The 18519-nt window shown below is 37.1% G+C and overlaps 1 protein-coding gene across 3 annotated transcripts in view; it reads left to right on the forward strand.

Moving 5' to 3' along the window:
* The window catches only part of LOC136876255 (uncharacterized), a 145305-nt gene extending 129459 nt beyond the window's left edge, over positions 1–15846 (forward strand). For all 3 annotated transcript variants that reach the window (XM_067150057.2, XM_067150058.2, XM_067150059.2), the window contains one exon: positions 12113–15846. In XM_067150057.2, the coding sequence (XP_067006158.2) occupies positions 12113–12278 (166 nt within the window). In that variant the 3' untranslated portion in view covers positions 12279–15846. The remainder of the gene's footprint in view (positions 1–12112) is intronic.
* Positions 15847–18519: the final 2673 nt, after the last annotated feature.

Below are 18519 nucleotides of genomic sequence, written 5' to 3' on the forward strand. Positions count from 1 at the left end.
CTAATTAAGCCATCTCCTGTAACAGGAATTGATTCTTTGCAGGCTGATGCCATACGAAGACACGTGTACGATTATTACAGCAGGAAGGAATACCGTACCATGGCAAAATTACTAGTCTTCCTTAGGTAGGAAAATATTTTCTCCTGGGGGTAAAACTTCCTTAAAATTGGTTCTGCGAGCCATAGGTTTCAGATATAAAAAACTGAACAGAAGAAAAGTGCTACTTGAAAAGTTGCACATGATTATTTTCTGAATAAACTTGTTGGTAAAGATCTCCACGAGGTAATATGGTTGGATGAGACGTGGGTAAATGCTGGGGAATGCATTGCTAAATCTTGGACTGAGAACAGTCCCAAAAGCTCCTGTAATCAGCCAGCTGAGAGGGGCGACAGGTTAATAATAGCGCACGCAGGTTCATCCAGTGGTTTTGTGGAAGGTAGTCTTCTAAATTTCCGATCGATGGTTATCACGAAAAATTTTATGTATCCTCCTATTCAGTAGGCCCCTACATACAAAAATTCCATCATTAGATGAAGTAATAAAATTCAAACATTTTTCGACTCGTTTGAGCCATCTTCAGTGAAATAAGGGGGGTTAAAGTTATTTTCATAAAACAAGGTAAAAATGTGCTAAAAACATAATGAAGGAACAAATGAAAAACAAGAGACATGATGGAAATACAAAACGACACAGTATACATTTCCATCATTAGATGGAGCAGTAAATTTTTTAAAAAAGTGAAAAAATGTTAATATTATACATAATTGAATCTAAAAAGTGTGTTAAACCTAAGAAGCAAAGAAATGACAAAAATGACATATCGACTTTTAAATACGATCGTCGATTTACGTCCCTTTCAATCGTGCCTTATTAAATCCATTATTTCAACATACTGTCACTGACGTCAACAAGAGCGTATTTATTCAAAAGCATTCGCCGGGGTTAAATGACAGCAAGCATTTAAATTTCCTGAAGTCCAACATTCATCCTGTCACAAGTTCAATTATCAAATTGACGAGATCTTTGAATCTTTACCGACTCTTATCCACAAGGGATAAAAAACTTTTTTACCAGATCGCATTGCCAAGAAAATCTTCAAAAGCTCTTAAGATTGATTTTCACGTCTTTCTAAGATTTTAGACATGCTACTTGTTTTAAATATTTTAGAACTCATTCTTCCACAATTTTAATGTATCTCTCCTATTAAGCACATGTAATTAAGGCATGTCTCCAAAGATTCTGTATTTTATGATATTCTAATAGAGTAAGTTTTAAGTTTGTGAAAAATGTTCTAATAGTTCTTAAGTCATTGTTTACGAACATAAACCATTCTTCGAGATTCAGATTTGGCTGATGATGCTCTGTAAGGGAGCGAAATATGTCCCATATAACTTTTTAATTAATGAAGGTATTTTAAATGTAACAACATTATAATGTATTGAACAGGTGGATCATAATAAAACTTTGCTATTGTAAAAAAACAAAACAATCCGGTTTCACCAATGCATGTAGTCGATGAGGTAGCGAAGGAACAAGGACACGAGGTTTTTAGGTTGCCGCTGTACCCCTGTCACTTCAATCCTTTTGAGATGGTATGGAGTAAAGTGAAACGTTACATACGCACAAATAACAAGTCCTTCACAATTACTGAAGTGGAAAGACTGTTCGGGAGGGTATTGCTGTAGTGGATGCGGCTTCGTGGAGGAAGAAAGTTAGCCATGTCGCGACATCAGTTAACTCGGGAATAGCAGTCACTGTCAGGAGTTGATGACGACGACAACAAAAGCGTCTGTAGTGATGAGTGATCTGGAAAGTATAGAGCCTCTATCATTGTGAATAAGGTAAGAAGAATAACGTTTCTGATTTTCTTAAATTTAATAGATTTTACTCGTAATCTTTTGTGTTAGCACCGGTGTATATTATTGTAACATTTATTGGTGTATTTAAAGTGAGATTCTTGTCTGCCGATTTCTTTTGTATCTTCTAACGTCGCGATAAAAAGAACTTCGTAGTAGATTTATCTCGTATCATTTTGTGTGTGAGATATTTTATTGTAAACTTTATCTGTGTGTTGAAAGTGCGATTGTTGTCAGGCGATTTCATTTGTGTAGTGTATCATCACGATGACATTAAAAACATTTCTTCCCTGTTTCTAAAATCTCACGTATCATGCAATCAGCTGGTGTTATGGCGGCAACATCTCTTCATGTGCCATTACAATGTGACCAACATTTTGCTTAGCTGTCATGTGTAACTTTACGCCGGCCCACCTATAGTGAGTGATATTTTGTTCCTCCGAATGGTTGTACAGACAGGACCCAGCGCACTGCTTGTGCCTGGGGGCCTTTAATGCTGTTAAGATGGCCCTGGGACCGTCGTCTGAAATATGCAGACACGCTCTTGTATTGTTACGTCATGTGTATGTAGCAAAGTAAGGATTACCTATGGAATTTTGAGAGCAGTGTGCAAACGTTAAATTTTATTAGCATTTGGGAAAATCCCTCTGAGGCTTTCACAGTACCAACTGCAGTACATGGTATGCTACAATGGCAAAATCAAAAGTGTTCAAGGGTGCCAACGTGTTGTAACTGTAGTAGTGTAGATAGCACTGTTACCTTTTGTAAAAATGGCATGTGAAAGCAATAGTGGGATTAATAATATGACGTGACCAGTCTATAATGCATGGAAATAATGACTCATTGACGATCCTTTAGAATACACTCATACATGAGGTTAACATGGGCGCATGGGAAGCGGCTGGGAATACAGAGAGTATCTGTGGTAGGTGCAAGGCAAAAGGATTATCACTTAAAGGCAGCAAAGGTGAAGTTACAACTTGGAGCCTGAAGTGCTCTGAGAAATACAGTCCCAACACAGTCTCAATACAATTATGGCTTTGTTCACCCATTGTCACAGTGTAACAGTCCAGATGATCAGGATTAAGAAATGGCATGTAATACATGCGATGAAGCAGGAGCTCTCCACACACCGCATCGGAGTCGAAAATAGACTGAGATGTCTTATATAGTGACACATAAGGAAAGCACTAGAATATATCGAAGAATAGAGTTCTTTCAAGAACACAACGTCAAATTGATGTCAGAATGACATGGCGAACAGCAGAGTAGAGGGCAGGGCATTCACTTGGTTGATGGCGGCTGTCGATAGCAGGTAGAAGCGGCTATGCAATGCGTAGATAATTAGGTAAATAGAATTAAATTGACGTATTCTTGTGGATAATAGTGGAAGAATGTTACGTTGTTAAAGAGGGCCAAAAATCCATTGACAGGAATGAGCACTCTGGTCAATCAGTGAGAGTATGAACAATTTAAATCATAATTCATGTGGTGCTCTATCTATTTGCCAGAATCAAACTGTTGAGGACATCACTAACACTACTGAGATATCAGTGACCACCTGTTGGCTCATTTCCACTACAATGACTATTAATACAGCGTGGTAAAGTCCATGTGCTCGCCATGTTCATCCCAACCCCTCCAACAGCTGATTGTATCACTGGAGGGTTAGGGGCAAAGAAAGTGAAGAAAATATTAATTAATTAAAATAAAACACACACTATCTCTTGATTATAATTTCTATTACATGTTTATGATTTTATAAAACAGAAAAATGATACTAGCAGACACATGCAATACCATCCAAATTCTCTATTAGGTTGACAACATGTTGTTTACACAGATTGCATGAGCTTAGAATGGATTTTGCTGTAGGGTACATACTGCATGCACATAAATTATATGAGAAAATGTTTTATTTAGAATAGATGACAGAGCTAGTTCACAAGTTATTCGATCCCATGATAACGTTGAACAGAAAAAGTTCTCTCAGGCTTCTGGCTTTCTTAATCATGAAGCGATGACATGGATAATTCACAGCGATTGAAATAGGTCACTTTTTTTTTTATTGCACAAGTGTTTCTGGATTTGATTTCTTCAATATATACTGTATAATTCAATGAGATGGGCAACTTCTACATAAGGTGATCAGATGGATTATCTTCTACAGCATTTTGCTCCTATACGAGTTTAGTTATTGTGCAATATTCTCTCTGCTGAAACCTTCTGTTACACCATTTCCCTGCGCAAGTGTGGTGGAATGTTTTTAGTCTACACTGAGGCATGTGATTAAAGTGACATTTAAGTTAAAAAGCTATGAAGTGTTTGGGGTGACAATTAGAAAGGAGTATCTCAAATTGCTGTAGGTGGTAAATTCTCCTAGAAGTATAAAAAGTGAGTGCCAATTGTTATGAATTACTTGCACGTGCATACCATTTGAAGTTACACAAAAAAAATTTTTTTTTCTATTTTGTTTTACGTCGCACCGACACAGATATGTCTTATGGCGACGATGGGAGAGGAAAGGCCTAGGAAGTGGAAGGAAGCGGCCGTGGCCTTAATTAAGGTACAGCCCCGGCATTTGCCTGGTGTGAAAATGGGAAACCACGGAAAACCATTTTCAGGGCTGCCGACAGTAGGGCTCGAACCCACTATCTCCCGATTACTGGATACTGGCCGCAGCTATCGAGCTCGGTACACACAGTCAAAAATAAACAGGTACCTTTGACAAAATTCCCCAATATTGCCATTGATATACCATACTATTTTGTGTCTTCCACATTATGTATAGTACGCGAACCTTTTCTTGATACCAAGTTTTATGGGTTTGAGGAGTAAGGTGGGTTCCGGAAATACTGCTAACTGAATGGATATGAAATATGAATTGAATTGCGAGTATGATCAATCGATATGAATGTTCTAAACCTTTATTATCTTAAGCCAACAACTGTGTCACACATACATTGTATACCACTTCTCGATACGAATCTTGTTCCTAGCATGAATTCTATAGTTTGGCTTTGCTATGTAAACAACAGCAGTACTAGTACGTAAAGTGTGCGCCAGATGTCCGACGGCGATGCATAAGTGATTCATAGTTTGTGTTTCAAAGGTTATAATCTATCGGTTTCATGTCCGTATTTATACTTGATATTCACATTTACAAAGAATGGGTAACTTCCACCTAATCAATTCTTTATTATATATTGTTACTATACAGTACCAGTTTCGACCTTTACAGAGGTCATCCTGAGCTGGTCATAAGATCCAAAGTTAACTTAACATATAATTTAAAAAACATTACTAAATCTAATGAAGAATGTCCTATGATATGAGTGATGATATTAAAATATACAATGATATTATGTGTCCTCTGGTATTAAAAAACAAGCGTCGCTGTTAATGCTACTTAAAATTCTGGTGTACTGTTCGTGAGTAACACATAATTTGTTAAAATACAATTTCTATAACTTAAAATGTTCATAGCATTCTTGAGGTACACTTTGGAGTTTAATTAATGTTGGTAAGTAGTTGCATACGCTCATGGGTGTGTTAGCTGCCTCTGTGGATCAGCGGTAGAGTGTCGGCCTCCGGATCCCAAGATAGCGGGTTCAAACCCGGCAGAGGTAGTCGGATTTTTGAAGGGCGGAAAAAAAGTCCATTTGGCACTCCATGTCGTACGATGTCGGCATGTAAAAGATCTCTGGTGACACATTTGGTGTTTACCCGACAAAATTCATTAAATCTCAGCCACAGGCGCCCAAAAGAGTTTCGGTTTACTCGGTCTGCCATCTAGTGGGCCTAGAGTAAAACGGAACGTCGAAATTGACGAGCAGACAGCCAGATGGTGTCAAATTGAAATGTCTGCACACGGTAGCTGAGGCCATACGATTATTATTATGATGGGTGTGTTTGTACCAAGCATTCTAGAATATTCAAAGATATGGATTGTGATGAAAGCTAGTAACACATAATTCGTTAAAGTACAATATTCCATAACTATAAAATGTTCACAGTATTCTTGAGGTAGACTTTGGAGTTTAATTAATGTTGGTAAAGCGTTGCATACATTCACAGGTCTGTTTGTACCAACTGTTCTAGAATATTCAATTATGTGAATTGTTCGTCTTGTGCATTCACACACTTGTGATGTTGAATGATTTACATCACAATATTGTAGTGTGTTATTAGTTTCTTTAATACTAATCTCGTTATATGATATTAAAATAGGTGCAGATGCTCCCTCTTTGTAGTTGTGTTGTTGGACATGTTAGTAATCTGTGAGAACAGAAAAGAAACGAAGTATAAGAATTTTGCCAATAGAATGTCTACTGAATTCGCCATCAGCAATAATTATTTCAAATTCCGTAACACCATTTACCAACAACAAGCCCTTCCCATGGGATCCCCAGCATCAGGTATACATAGCAGTGCCAACATTTTACTTAGCACCAAATCTGTTAATGATAATAGATACAGCTGTTCAGGATTGTATCGAATGAAATGCGACAATTGTGAGGCTAGCTAGCTATATCGGACGTACTGGAAGAGATCTCCTTATCCGTTACAATGCCCACATTAACGCCTTAAAACGTAATCACTTTTCGTCTATAGCTCAACATAACGAGGATTAAAAGCACAATTTTACAAATATTGAAAAAGACATGCAGATTCTAAGTATGATCCCCATGGGCCCTTTACTCAGTATAACGGAAGAATTTTACAACAGTATGGATCAATTGTTAACTTAAATTTTAACTTAAATGAAATTACAGATAGAGTTAATATCCTCTTTAATGCAGTTATCTCGTTATTAACAAACACCTACTTAAAAGTATTTAAGAAACTGTCAGGTATGAATGTAGAATTTGGTAATAATATTAATAATAATAATAATAATAAAAATATATTCCGAATAAGGTGGTCGACACCATACAATTAGACAGCAGAGTTCATTGCGCGCAGCAAGCAATACTGTGGGACGAACCCAGAAGGCAAAGTCGTGGTAGGTACATGGGCATTAGGATGAATAGGGTAAATAAAAATATCCCCTTTTTAAAAAAAACAACCAAAGGGCAGAGCATATGTATTTTCAAAAATGCTATCTAAAAATTTAGTTATAACAACAGGATTAAAGTAGGGTGTTACAATTTTCCCTGTTGTAGTAGTAGTAGTAGTAGTAGTAGTAGTAGTAGTAGTAGTAGTAGTAGTAGTAGTAGTAGTAGTAGTAGACAAAAGAAACCATTTCGTACAACATCCAAGACCAACAAGGCCATTCAGCGAGTAGTTTCAAAATGCAGATCAGATGTAAGGCTTTTCAAGCATTTGCTCTAATAGTGATCCTGACTAGAATTTCTACTATTTTTACACGATAAGAAACAACATGCTTTTCATTACAGTAAGAAAGTGCATAAATAGATTAAAGATGGTAACCCCAAAGAAGGTACAAAATTTGAGGGACAAACACTGATTGTAATAATACCTAGAGTACACATACGGAGTGAATAAAATCACTAAGATTGTACAAAGATTATCGAGGAATGTCAAAACACCTCGCTACTAAGGAAAAACAGAGTAATAAAGCACTTCTTACAATTAAAAGGGGTCGAAGTAAAATGAACTAATTTTACATGGAACGACGACTAGATCAGCACCAATGTTGACGAGAAATGGTAAAACAGGCCGAAGCTAAAATGAATTTGGATTTGTGAGCCACAATTTTATAAATCCTGCAATACAATCTCTTTTGCAATCACCTTAATTATACAAAATCGGTGTGAATGACACAACTAATTAATGTAAAACAAACATTATCATTTTCTAACTTTTGGTCCTTCACTTCTTCGTTGTTTCTTTATTTTTTATTTTAGGATCAAAAGGGAATGACACAGCGGTGGAAAGGTGAGGAGAGAGGATGAAAAAGTCCGTGCACTCAGAATTCTTGACCGTTCCCACAAAATAGGTACTACCTTCCAACGATCTACAAGACACCCAGTGGCCTCCACGGTATGCACTAGCTATGCGTCTTGGTAGGTGTACTAGGTACCAACTGACGAGCCCAACCCAGCGCATGAGGGCAAAACGCTGGCAACCAGGAATGAGTTAGCTGTAAAATTTATAATGTCCAATAACGGACAATTTATATTGGTGTTATAATCATCATTTGGCGAGTCACAGTACACGCCAGGCAGCCAAATCTGACATAGCTCAAAAGCAGACTGTATTTTAATACTTTAAGGCAACATTCAATCACAGCTGCACATATCTACCTCTGGTCACACATTAGACTTGTCATCAATAACTGAAGATTCTATTAATCAAACTAGTGGATAAGCCTAACATATAGCAGAACCCCAGAAAGCACCGCCTGTGAATACGGACATTCTCCATTCATATTGGATAAAAATAAGACAATGGACAAACGCAAGATGTTAAACTCATTTTAATGTAGTGTTCCTAGTCATCATAATGGATTTTAACATGAACTGCATATTTTAATATGTGATTTAATATATACTATATATTTTAAAGTGTTTATGTACCTGTACTTTTAAAATAAGTTAATCCACATGAATTTTAGGCCTAAAAGACACACCCACACTCATTTTTTAGATTGTACATATAGTCAGCTTTTACTTTGAAACATGCCCAATTTGAACGTTGGACACACTCCATTATTATGACTTTTCTACTAGGCAAGGCACATAAACTAACTTTGACTTATGTGAAGGTACTAATGTACAGCTAAGGATGACTGTATAAAAAGTCGAAACCGGTACTGTAAGTAGAATCTTATATAAATAAAACTTGTATTGATAAGGTGGATCCTTTCTTATCTATAATATACAAGAACTATCAATACGGAAAATAAAACTAATAAATCAAGAAACTATAACCTCAATGAAATAACGGAAAAGTCTAATTTTATTCGATTTATTCATTACCTATTTCAGAAAAACCATGCCATTCTCATTCCCTTAGTTGCACTCTACCGGTAAGGTTGTTCACATTGCGCGCAAGGTGAGTACTCGTTCTCTTTTTGTTTTTCGCCATTCCCTTCCTTCAAAATATCTTGCGTCAATTCTGACGTTTTCATCATTAGGTTGAATTGGTTCCAACTTGGATTGGGAATTTTCCTCACAATGCAGCAAGAATCCATTATATTATAAGAATGTTGCATGGTTATATCTATATTTAATTTCTGTATCAGAAATATTGGACCTCAAGCAAGACAGACACCCTCTGCGTCAATGTTCAATTTTCAGTTCTCCACCTGAAGATGCACTCGGAATTTTAGAACTCAATAGAAGCATCTGAACTTTGCATTCAACCGGCATATTACGTTTTTAAAGTACAGTTTTAGAGTATTCACTAACAAGGGCATATTTTAATCATCATTGTAAAAGTTGTATGATAACTATTTTTACAGTCTGATTGTAATTGACATAGCCTAAATCCTAAAAAAAAAATTATTTTTTCACTCATCAGTATAACATTATTTTATCTATAACAGTTCATCAATCCACCATCTTATATGTACATTATCGCATCACATACACAGTTCATTCTTTTAAATTTTATTTCCACAATGTAATTCTGACTTAGGACTTTGGCAAATCCATAAGTGTATCTTAGTTAGGCTGATGATGACCCATATAGGGTCGAAACTAGTCCTTTGATAATATTTTGTAATGTATTTATAGACATTGCAATTATTGTACAGTTTTGAGTAGGTGGAATAAACTTTGAAAATGATATGTAAAACATATTATATTCATACATTTATATTTAAAAATTCCTGCACTATTATGATAATTAAAACTCATTTTTGTGTAGAAGAAAGTGTGATCTTTCTATGCAGTCCAAAAGTTGTTATAATCATGGCTTATCCTAGCATTGAAAAATTTTCAAAAACCATTAAAAATCCTGCGATTTCTGGAGGGTAGCACATTCAAATATGGCCATCTCCAATGTGTTAAGGGTGTTTACCCTAACTGTGCAGATGGAAAAATGATTGAACAACTCCATTACAAATGTTCCTATATCAGTATTCAAAATATCAGTCCCAGCATGTAGGGTATTATGCAGAACACAGGCAGGGCATCGCCATTCCTAATGATTGTTACCACATTCCAAATCATTCTTCAAATGATTGAATACATTCTTTCCTTCTCTTTTTCTTAGCCCACCAAAGTTAGTATTAGTGTTGTCACCCCCACATGCAACTACCTCTCTTGAAATATGAAATGTTTTTGCAGTTCATCAAATTCAGTAAGCTTAGTCTGTGTACCTACATTCTTATCAAAATATTGAACAACCACTGGAAATATTTTACAATAGCTTTTATTGCTAGCATCTGTTCTTATGCTCAGAAAATCCACATGTTTTATATTATTCTGGAAATCATTTAAAGTATGGGGAGCAAGAACATTATTTACAATTGCTTCAGTTTTTGTTTTCACACTCAAAAATTTACATGCACAATATTTGAGTCTTTGAATACCTTGCTATATATTTTAGAGCTACATGCTTAGTGGAGTGATACACAAAAGCACAGTCAGCTGCTGCGACATTCTTGGCTGTGTTGGTTTGTTCAATGAAGTATCCCTGAAGTACTGGTGTTCTTGGAACAGCAGACAGAGCTTTTTTATGCTTCCCTGTTAATGAATGCTTGGAGACATCCCCTTTACCTCCATGGGTCATGTTGACATACTTACTGAAAATACAAATTCAATTGTTAAGAAACGCAATTATGCTTCTCTTCCATTCAGTTCACTTTTAATTATCAAGTACCAAAATAATGTCAGTAAAGAATCATGGCCTGCTACTGTCTAAGCTGAGTAAAGGTTTAACATAACCTAATCTAATCCAGCACATATAGCCTACACTTTAGATGGTACGGGTAACCCAAGTAGCATTACATAATTGTTATTGATGTTATATAATAAAATACATGCAAAAAATGCAAGAGCCTCTAATCCTTTATAAATGTAATCTAATGTAAGCTAACCTAATTTAACCTTTTAACTTAACCTAAAATACCACCATTCAAAGTTAAACCATAATTTCTAACGAGAATAAAAGTAAAAGTTGGCCTATTAAAAAATAGGCCAAATTGTAAACATGGTTGTTCAGATAAACTACATGGAATTTTATTGGTTGGAACTAACTTCACGTTCTCGTAAATTGAAATAATTCTTATAAATGTCTAATCTAACCTATACTGCTGCACCATAGAATATTATTTTCATTTACCTACTTGCACAAATCACAGTATGCTTCATCCACGTTTAACCGATGGAAAATCTTTTGTCTATGTTTCGTTGAATTTTGAAAGTCTCTCTTTTGACATAATTCAACTTTTCCAAACAATCTGTTGTGAATAATACCTTTATAACTATTTTCCGTGAATGGTATATTACAGAAACGCGCAAATAAACTAAAATAGGCCAATGTTGAAGACAGATAATATGCCGAAACTACGTCGAGCACCATCTAAAATGTCTGCTTAGCAATAGTAACCAAAGCAGAAACACGCTGCTCCCAGGCGGAAGTACGGTAGATAGTGTTAGTGTAGGTCAAAGCTGTAATCATGACACCGTGCGGTAATGACGTCAGACTCTGCTTCAGGATGACCAACCAACAAAATTCCATTCCTTTTCAAAAGCATTTGAGCAAAATTTTAAATAATTTGCTCTGATTTTTAAAATTTAGGACATTTAGGGATTTTTAAAAATTCAGTTAGGACGTCGGGACACATGCTCAAAGTCAGAACAATCCCGCTTTTTCAGGACGTATGGCAACCTTATCTGAGGCTTATGGAGAAAAAGATGCATTGATCAAAGAATCAAGCACATCATTTATGTATGATATTATGTAAATAACAGAGGTTATTATTTCAATGTACAAAACAAGAATTAAATGGAAAAGTTAGTAATAATTTGTGCTATGGGTTAGATAACATGCTAAAGCCACTGATAATTTGATTTTTGGAACATATAACTAATTCCCAGTGTTCAGTTTTAATAACTTATATAGTTTTTCCTTTTAATTCATAGCAAATTAAAAATTCTTGTCTGATCTAGGCAAGAATGTATTATGCAGTTTGATTTCAAGGGTATAACTATGGTTTAATGCTATAATCAAAGACTTACCATGTTCATCATGATACTTTATGAGAACACTTTATATCTGTAATGTTAAATTAATATTATGGTTTTGTTTTAGAACCTAATGTGCATTGTATTGATGTTCAGGTTTCGCCAGACCTTCCCTAGTCCAGGCAAGATGGCAGCCTTGCAGCAGGAGTACCATGATGATGTACCTTTTCTTCTTGCCATTGTGCTGCCAGATGCAGTCACATTTTTTCAGTATTCTGTTATCACTCTCCCAGTTCTTGATGCTAGTTCATTGAATGGTTGAGGGTAAGATAGCGTGAACTCGGTTCTTCAGTCTGCTACAAGAATCATTTCTGGTTATTGTGTAACTTCCGAAATGTTAAGCGTTTTTGATGGAATGCATGAATGGGCTAATGTCAGTCAATTCCTATGAAGGATATGCTTAATTTTCCTGCTGGCTCTTTCTGTGCCATATATGGATGATTTAGTGGCACTAGGATGATTGCAAGTTCTTCATGTTTTTGTTTGAAGTAACTCCCCAGAGATTGTATTGGGTCTAACTTCTTTTGAAGTATTAGAGATTGGCGTTATAGTCCAATCCAGAAGTGAAGAATGTGATACCAGATCATAAACCTGTCTGTAACAGTGCAGTATATACTGTAATTCTCAGTAGTCTTATGTTGTTATTTTTATACACACCTTATTTTTGTTCTCTTATCACCCACTCCTCCATTCTCTGATCCTGCACTGACCTAAGCATAATAGAGATTATTAACTGAGAAGGAAGATGTAAGTGTGAAGAAGTATCCCCACTCTTCCACCTCCTCATCCATCCCTCAAGTTGACAAATTGTCCAAGATCTGAATTTTATACACATTTTCTCAGTTCTTTATTTTTCACTCTTCTAAATTTCTATCTTAACACAAACTACAATGTACTCTCTTTTATCCTAAATGTTTTGTGCAACAGTGATACCTTTGCTGACTGTTTAGTGCACTGACCTTGGTATAATTAAAGAGACCATAGGCTGCTGTTCACTGTATTTACTTGTATACGAAACACTGTATTTCCATTCTTAAATGATGTCGTAAAATCATGATGCATTCGACCATGAAAAAAAAATACACTTCCAAAATAATATAAATTTGGTTTTCCTTTAAAACCTCTTCCCTTCTCCAGCTAATCATAAATATCCTCATACCAAAGAAGTTGTTTGCAGCTAATCATTCTGTTACATTTTGAATCCTTATGATACATGTTTATTCTCATTTACATTTATTGTTTGATCTTTATCATAATGTTATTTTGGTACTGCTTTATTTTTGAAGTAATTCTTATTTTACTTCTGGTAATTACCAAGCTATATTCGAGGAGACATCGGTACATCCCAATATAGTGAGTCCAATTTATTCTAGCTCAGTAGAAAAAACTTGAATATCATGTAAGCATCCCAGGAAATAGATAGTGTTAAGTCTTCTGTTAATATCTTTTCAGGATGAAATATTATTCTAAATTCACAACTTTGTATTTCTGGAATTCTCTGTGCTAGGATGTGAAGATTTTCTTTGTGATTTTGTAGTGGTAGATCAGAAAGTCATCAACATTTTCATAAATTTTAAGTGTTAGCGTCATATTCATACACCTCCAGTACTGGATATTTCCTTGTTTCCAATGAATAATTTTTGAGTTATTGCGGCAAAATAGTGTAAGTGTACACCTTAATCCCATTTCCTAATACAGGGTCAGGGATGAGGTAAGATGAAATTACACCACCTGACCAAAAGAAAATGAAACGCTCAGAAGAAATAGTCAGATGTCAATGTAACTTTGTACACATACACACTATTGGTGGGTATGCAAATGATTATAGTTGCAATTCTGTGTGACTGTTAGAATGGCCACCAGAGTACCTTAGTGTTGTAATCAGGCCTGGTAGGGTATGTAAGGTGTGTCAACAGCGTCAGGTGTTGAGTGATCACTGTGAAGTACACGGAGATGCGTACGTCTGTGAGACAGCATTATTAGCACCTAACAGAGTTTGAAAGGGGCCTCATTGTTGGTCTCTGTTTGGACAGCTGGTCGAATCCTGCAATATCCAGATTTGTGGGGCATTCGGATGTGACACTGGCCCAATGTTGCACTGCATAGGAACTTGAGGGCGGGTATATTCGTCATCAAGGTTCCGATCGACCACGTGTGACCACCACAAGGGAGGATCGCCGTATTGTGCACCGAGCACATTGTGACCCCGTGACATCTGTGCCTTCTATCCGAGAACAAACAATGGACTCCCTGCAACATTCTGTATCGTCCTGCTCCATTGCTCGGAGACTAGCAGCATTTGGACTAGGTAATTACCGTCCCATGTGTAGGCTGCTGTTAATACCACAACGCAAACAGCTGTGTTTGGAGTAGTGCCATGACCGGGAAGCATGGACTGCTGATGTATGGCATTGCATTGTGTTCAGCTATGAATCGCGGTTCTGCACTTTCCGAGATGACTATCGTCTGCGAGTATGGCGGAGACCTGGGGAGAGGTCCCATTCTTGCAATTTTTTGGAGAGGCACAGTGGTGTTACTCCTGGCGTCACGGTGTGGGGAGCTATTGAGTATGACTTCAGGTCACAGCTGGTAGTGATTGAGGAAACTCTGACGGCACATCACGGACATCCCATGTCCGCATGTTTTACCTCATGCGACAGTATCGTGGTACTATTTTTCAATAGGACAATGCTTGTCCACACACGGCACATATCTATGAATTGTCTGCTTGATGTTGAGATATTCCCGTGGCCAACAAGATCCCCAGATCTGTCCCCAAGGAACCAGCTCGGATGTCAACTCCGTCCCAGTGCCTGTATCCAGGATATCAAGGACCAGTTACAACAGTTGTGGCCCAGCTCAGCTTGCCACAGGAGAGAATACAACGGCTTTGACACCCTTCCCAATGGAATCGGTGCATGCAGGGAGGCCAGAGGAGTTACATAATACTGATATGTGGGCTCATACTGCCAAATTCTTTGTAAATTTGACTTGATTTTGTAATCACTGAAATAATATCACATACCCTCTCAACACGTATAGTTTCATTTTGTTTCCTCCTCCCCTTCTGGGTGCTTCAAATTTTTTTGTCAGGCAGTGTATAAGGCATGCTTTCGTGGCCAGTTTCCTGATTTCAACCTCAGTTGAGGAGCTAATGAAGATGAAATGAAGGATGGTGAACAAAATTGGGTAAGGAGGTGAAAGAAATCACCTGTGGTTTATGAATGGGAACTGTCCTGGCATTTCCCTGGAAATGGGAAACCACAGGAAACCATTCTCAGGATTGCGGACAGCAGGGTTCGAACAGACACTGTCTCCCAACTGCCAAGCTTGGTACCTTTGCCATATCATGTTAACTCGCACAGTCACTCCGTTTGGTGGCAAAATACTAGTATGAACATGAAACTGTCAAGTTGAAATTGTATTCTTGTTAAAAGCATGTGTTAAAAAAGGGTAATGGATCTAAGCATCATCTCGCATTCGTAAAATACACTCGACAAAATAATTAAAGCACCCAGAGGAATCATCCAACAGAGATATAAATTGGTGAGTGGAGTATATGATTTTTTATACTTTTACATTTCTTAAACAGTTAGCCTTTCTCAGCAGTGAGCTACACTATAGGAGGTTTGAACCCCACTGACGGCAGCCCTGAACACGGTTTTCAGTGGTTTCCCATTTCCACAGCAGGCAAATGTTAGAGGTGTACCTTAATTAAGGCCACGGCCAATTCCTTCCCATCCCTTGCCCTTTTCTATCTCATTGTTGCTATAAGACCTATCTGTGCCAGTGCAATGCAAAAAAAAAAAAAAAAAAAAAAAAAAAAAGAAGAGTACCGTAAAGGGAGCAAGTCATTAATAAGGACAGCGACCCCTGGTGTGACTTCATAAGCTATTTTGTATTTCAGTGATACACAAAGGTCCTAGATAATGTCCCATGGTAGTGGTTCCAAAACTTTTTAACTCATACCACCTTTGTAAAATCAAAATTTTCCTATGATCCCCAAAGTAAAAGTATGCCTAACAATTACACCTTGCTAGTACAGTGAGTTAAAAATAAATTAAACTTGTATTTTATATTACAAAAAGGTAATACAGTATAAACATACAATGAGCAGTTACATTTATGAACTACTGATCATAATTAGTGAGATGGATTAAGCCTTTTGGTCACTACACACAGTTTCAAATCGTGGAATTAAACTGGACTCAACTGCCCACATTTCCTCCTTCATATTGATTTTTGCTTGATATTTAACTAGCTTCAGGAGCCTCCGTAGCTCAGATGGCAGCATGTCGGCCTCTCACCGCTGGATACCATGGTTCAAATCCCGGTCACTCCATATGAGATTTGTGCTGGACAAAGCAGGGGTGGGACAGGTTTTTCTCCAGGTACTCCGGTTTTCCCTGTCATATTTCATTCCAGCAACACACGCCATTCTTATTTTATTGCATTTATCAGTCATTAAATCACTTTGGGAGTGGCGACTCCATCGTACTAATAGCCTATATATGATTCATTCATTCATTCCCTGACCCGGTCACTGACTGGAGCACATATGGTAGGTTTTCATTTTCACATAACTAGCTTCACTCAAATAAGAAATGCAAAGTGGTATGAAAATCTGCTTAATTTTTGTCACTTGTGAGGGGATATTCATCTTTTATTGATATCCAAAATTCAGTTAATTCGATACTGCGGAAATTTGATTTTAACATATCATCCCTGGAAAGGCAAAAAGCATTGTAGGCAACATTTTTGTCAAAATTGAGATTACTTTGTTTATTCATTGATTGGATTCCACTGCACATGCTGACAAAGCATTGTATGCTTCAAATGTATCTAGAGGATACAATCAACTTTTTAAAGAAAATTATCGTAACCACCATCAGTAATATACAGAACACCAGGTTATCGTAAGCACTAGCCATTACATCTTAAGCACCTGAGTTAGAACTTTGAAATTTGCATACTGATTATCGTAAGCAACAAGTTTTAATTCTGGAGGGAACTTGAGATGCATCGGTTTCATTGTTCGTGACTGTTGTCGTGCATTGCTGCAGTACACATTTTTATAACTGACTCAAATCAATTTGGCACATAAAACATAAGGCAAAGCCTGCTGGTGGACATATCGCATGTTGTTTGATAGCTAGTATAGTAGAATGAAGAAGAGGGGCAGGAAGGGAAGAGAAGGGGCTGCTTGACTGTGCAAGTACAGTCAGTAGCTAAACAAACCGGTTCATTGTCATTACATATTCCTACCTTTCATGCACGAAGTGAATTATGCCACTGAAAATTCTAAACTGAAGTTTGCGACAAGAGGACAGGCGTGGGAGATTGTTTAGTGTTCATAGTTTTATGAATAAGGAAGCCGAGGAAAGAAAGAATAAAACACAAGAACAGTATAGAAGGGAGTTGTTGAGAGTGAAACCAAAAAAAAAAAAAATAGCATATGCAACAAAAATGTTGTAGAGGACTGTCAAGAAAATTTTAACCGAGCAAGTTGGCCATGCGGTTATAGTTGTGCAGCTATGAGCTTGCATTCTTGAGGTAGTGGGTTCGAAACCCACCATCAGTAACCCTGAAGATGTTTTTTCATGGTTTCCCACCAGGCAAATGCTGGGGCTGTACCTTAAATAAGGCCACAACCACTACCTTCTCAATCCAAACACTTTCCTGTCCCTCCATTGCCAGAAACCTTCAATGTGTTGGTGTGACGTTAAACAAGTAGCAGAAAAAATATATAGTAGAACAGAGACAGCATGAGACTGAAGAAACTTCATTTGATGCTCCAGGAAAAGCCCGGAAAGAGAAAAAGCGTGTAACAGATTTTTGAGTTTTCGATGCACAATTATGAATTTTACAATCTTTAGAAAACAACTCCATCAATATCTAAATTACGACTTGTGTCAGGAGAGAGGATTGGTTTCCAAGGAGGTGTATCAGTTTGAGAAGTATTGTAAAAGAGTTAGGCTTCAACTGGAAGAAGATTAGAAATAATAGAAGGGTTTTAACCGAGGTTGCCTATACACCGTCACCTCGAAAGACCTGAAACAGGCGCCTCTGGAGGCCACACGCCATGACATGACAGTGGTTATCTTGTGAATAAATTTATGAGTGAGTTGCTGCGGAATTTGAGTGTACCTCTGACAACTGATGGGTGATCTAGATAGGGTGCTGAGGTAGGTGAGGAGACTCTAAACCTCACTTACAACTCCAAACACACTGATCCATTACTACAAACAGATGAGAAGGATGGATAAAAAGTTCTTTTCTAAATATTGTACTGTAATCAGTGTAATTTCCACTTTGATTCTCTCCTATTGTTTTTAATCTACATTTCTTAATACAACCATTTAAGAAAACTTCTAAATATTCTCATGCCTTACGTTCCTTTAAACCAATCCCTCCAAAATATCGTAAGCGCTACAAAAGCTATCGTAAGAGGACCGCTTTGTTAAACAATGCACTTGACGACCGGCAAAAATCTTAAGCAGCAT

This window comes from Anabrus simplex, chromosome 6 (genome assembly GCF_040414725.1).
Source record: "Anabrus simplex isolate iqAnaSimp1 chromosome 6, ASM4041472v1, whole genome shotgun sequence".
In the NCBI taxonomy this organism is placed as follows: Eukaryota; Metazoa; Arthropoda; class Insecta; order Orthoptera; family Tettigoniidae; genus Anabrus; species Anabrus simplex.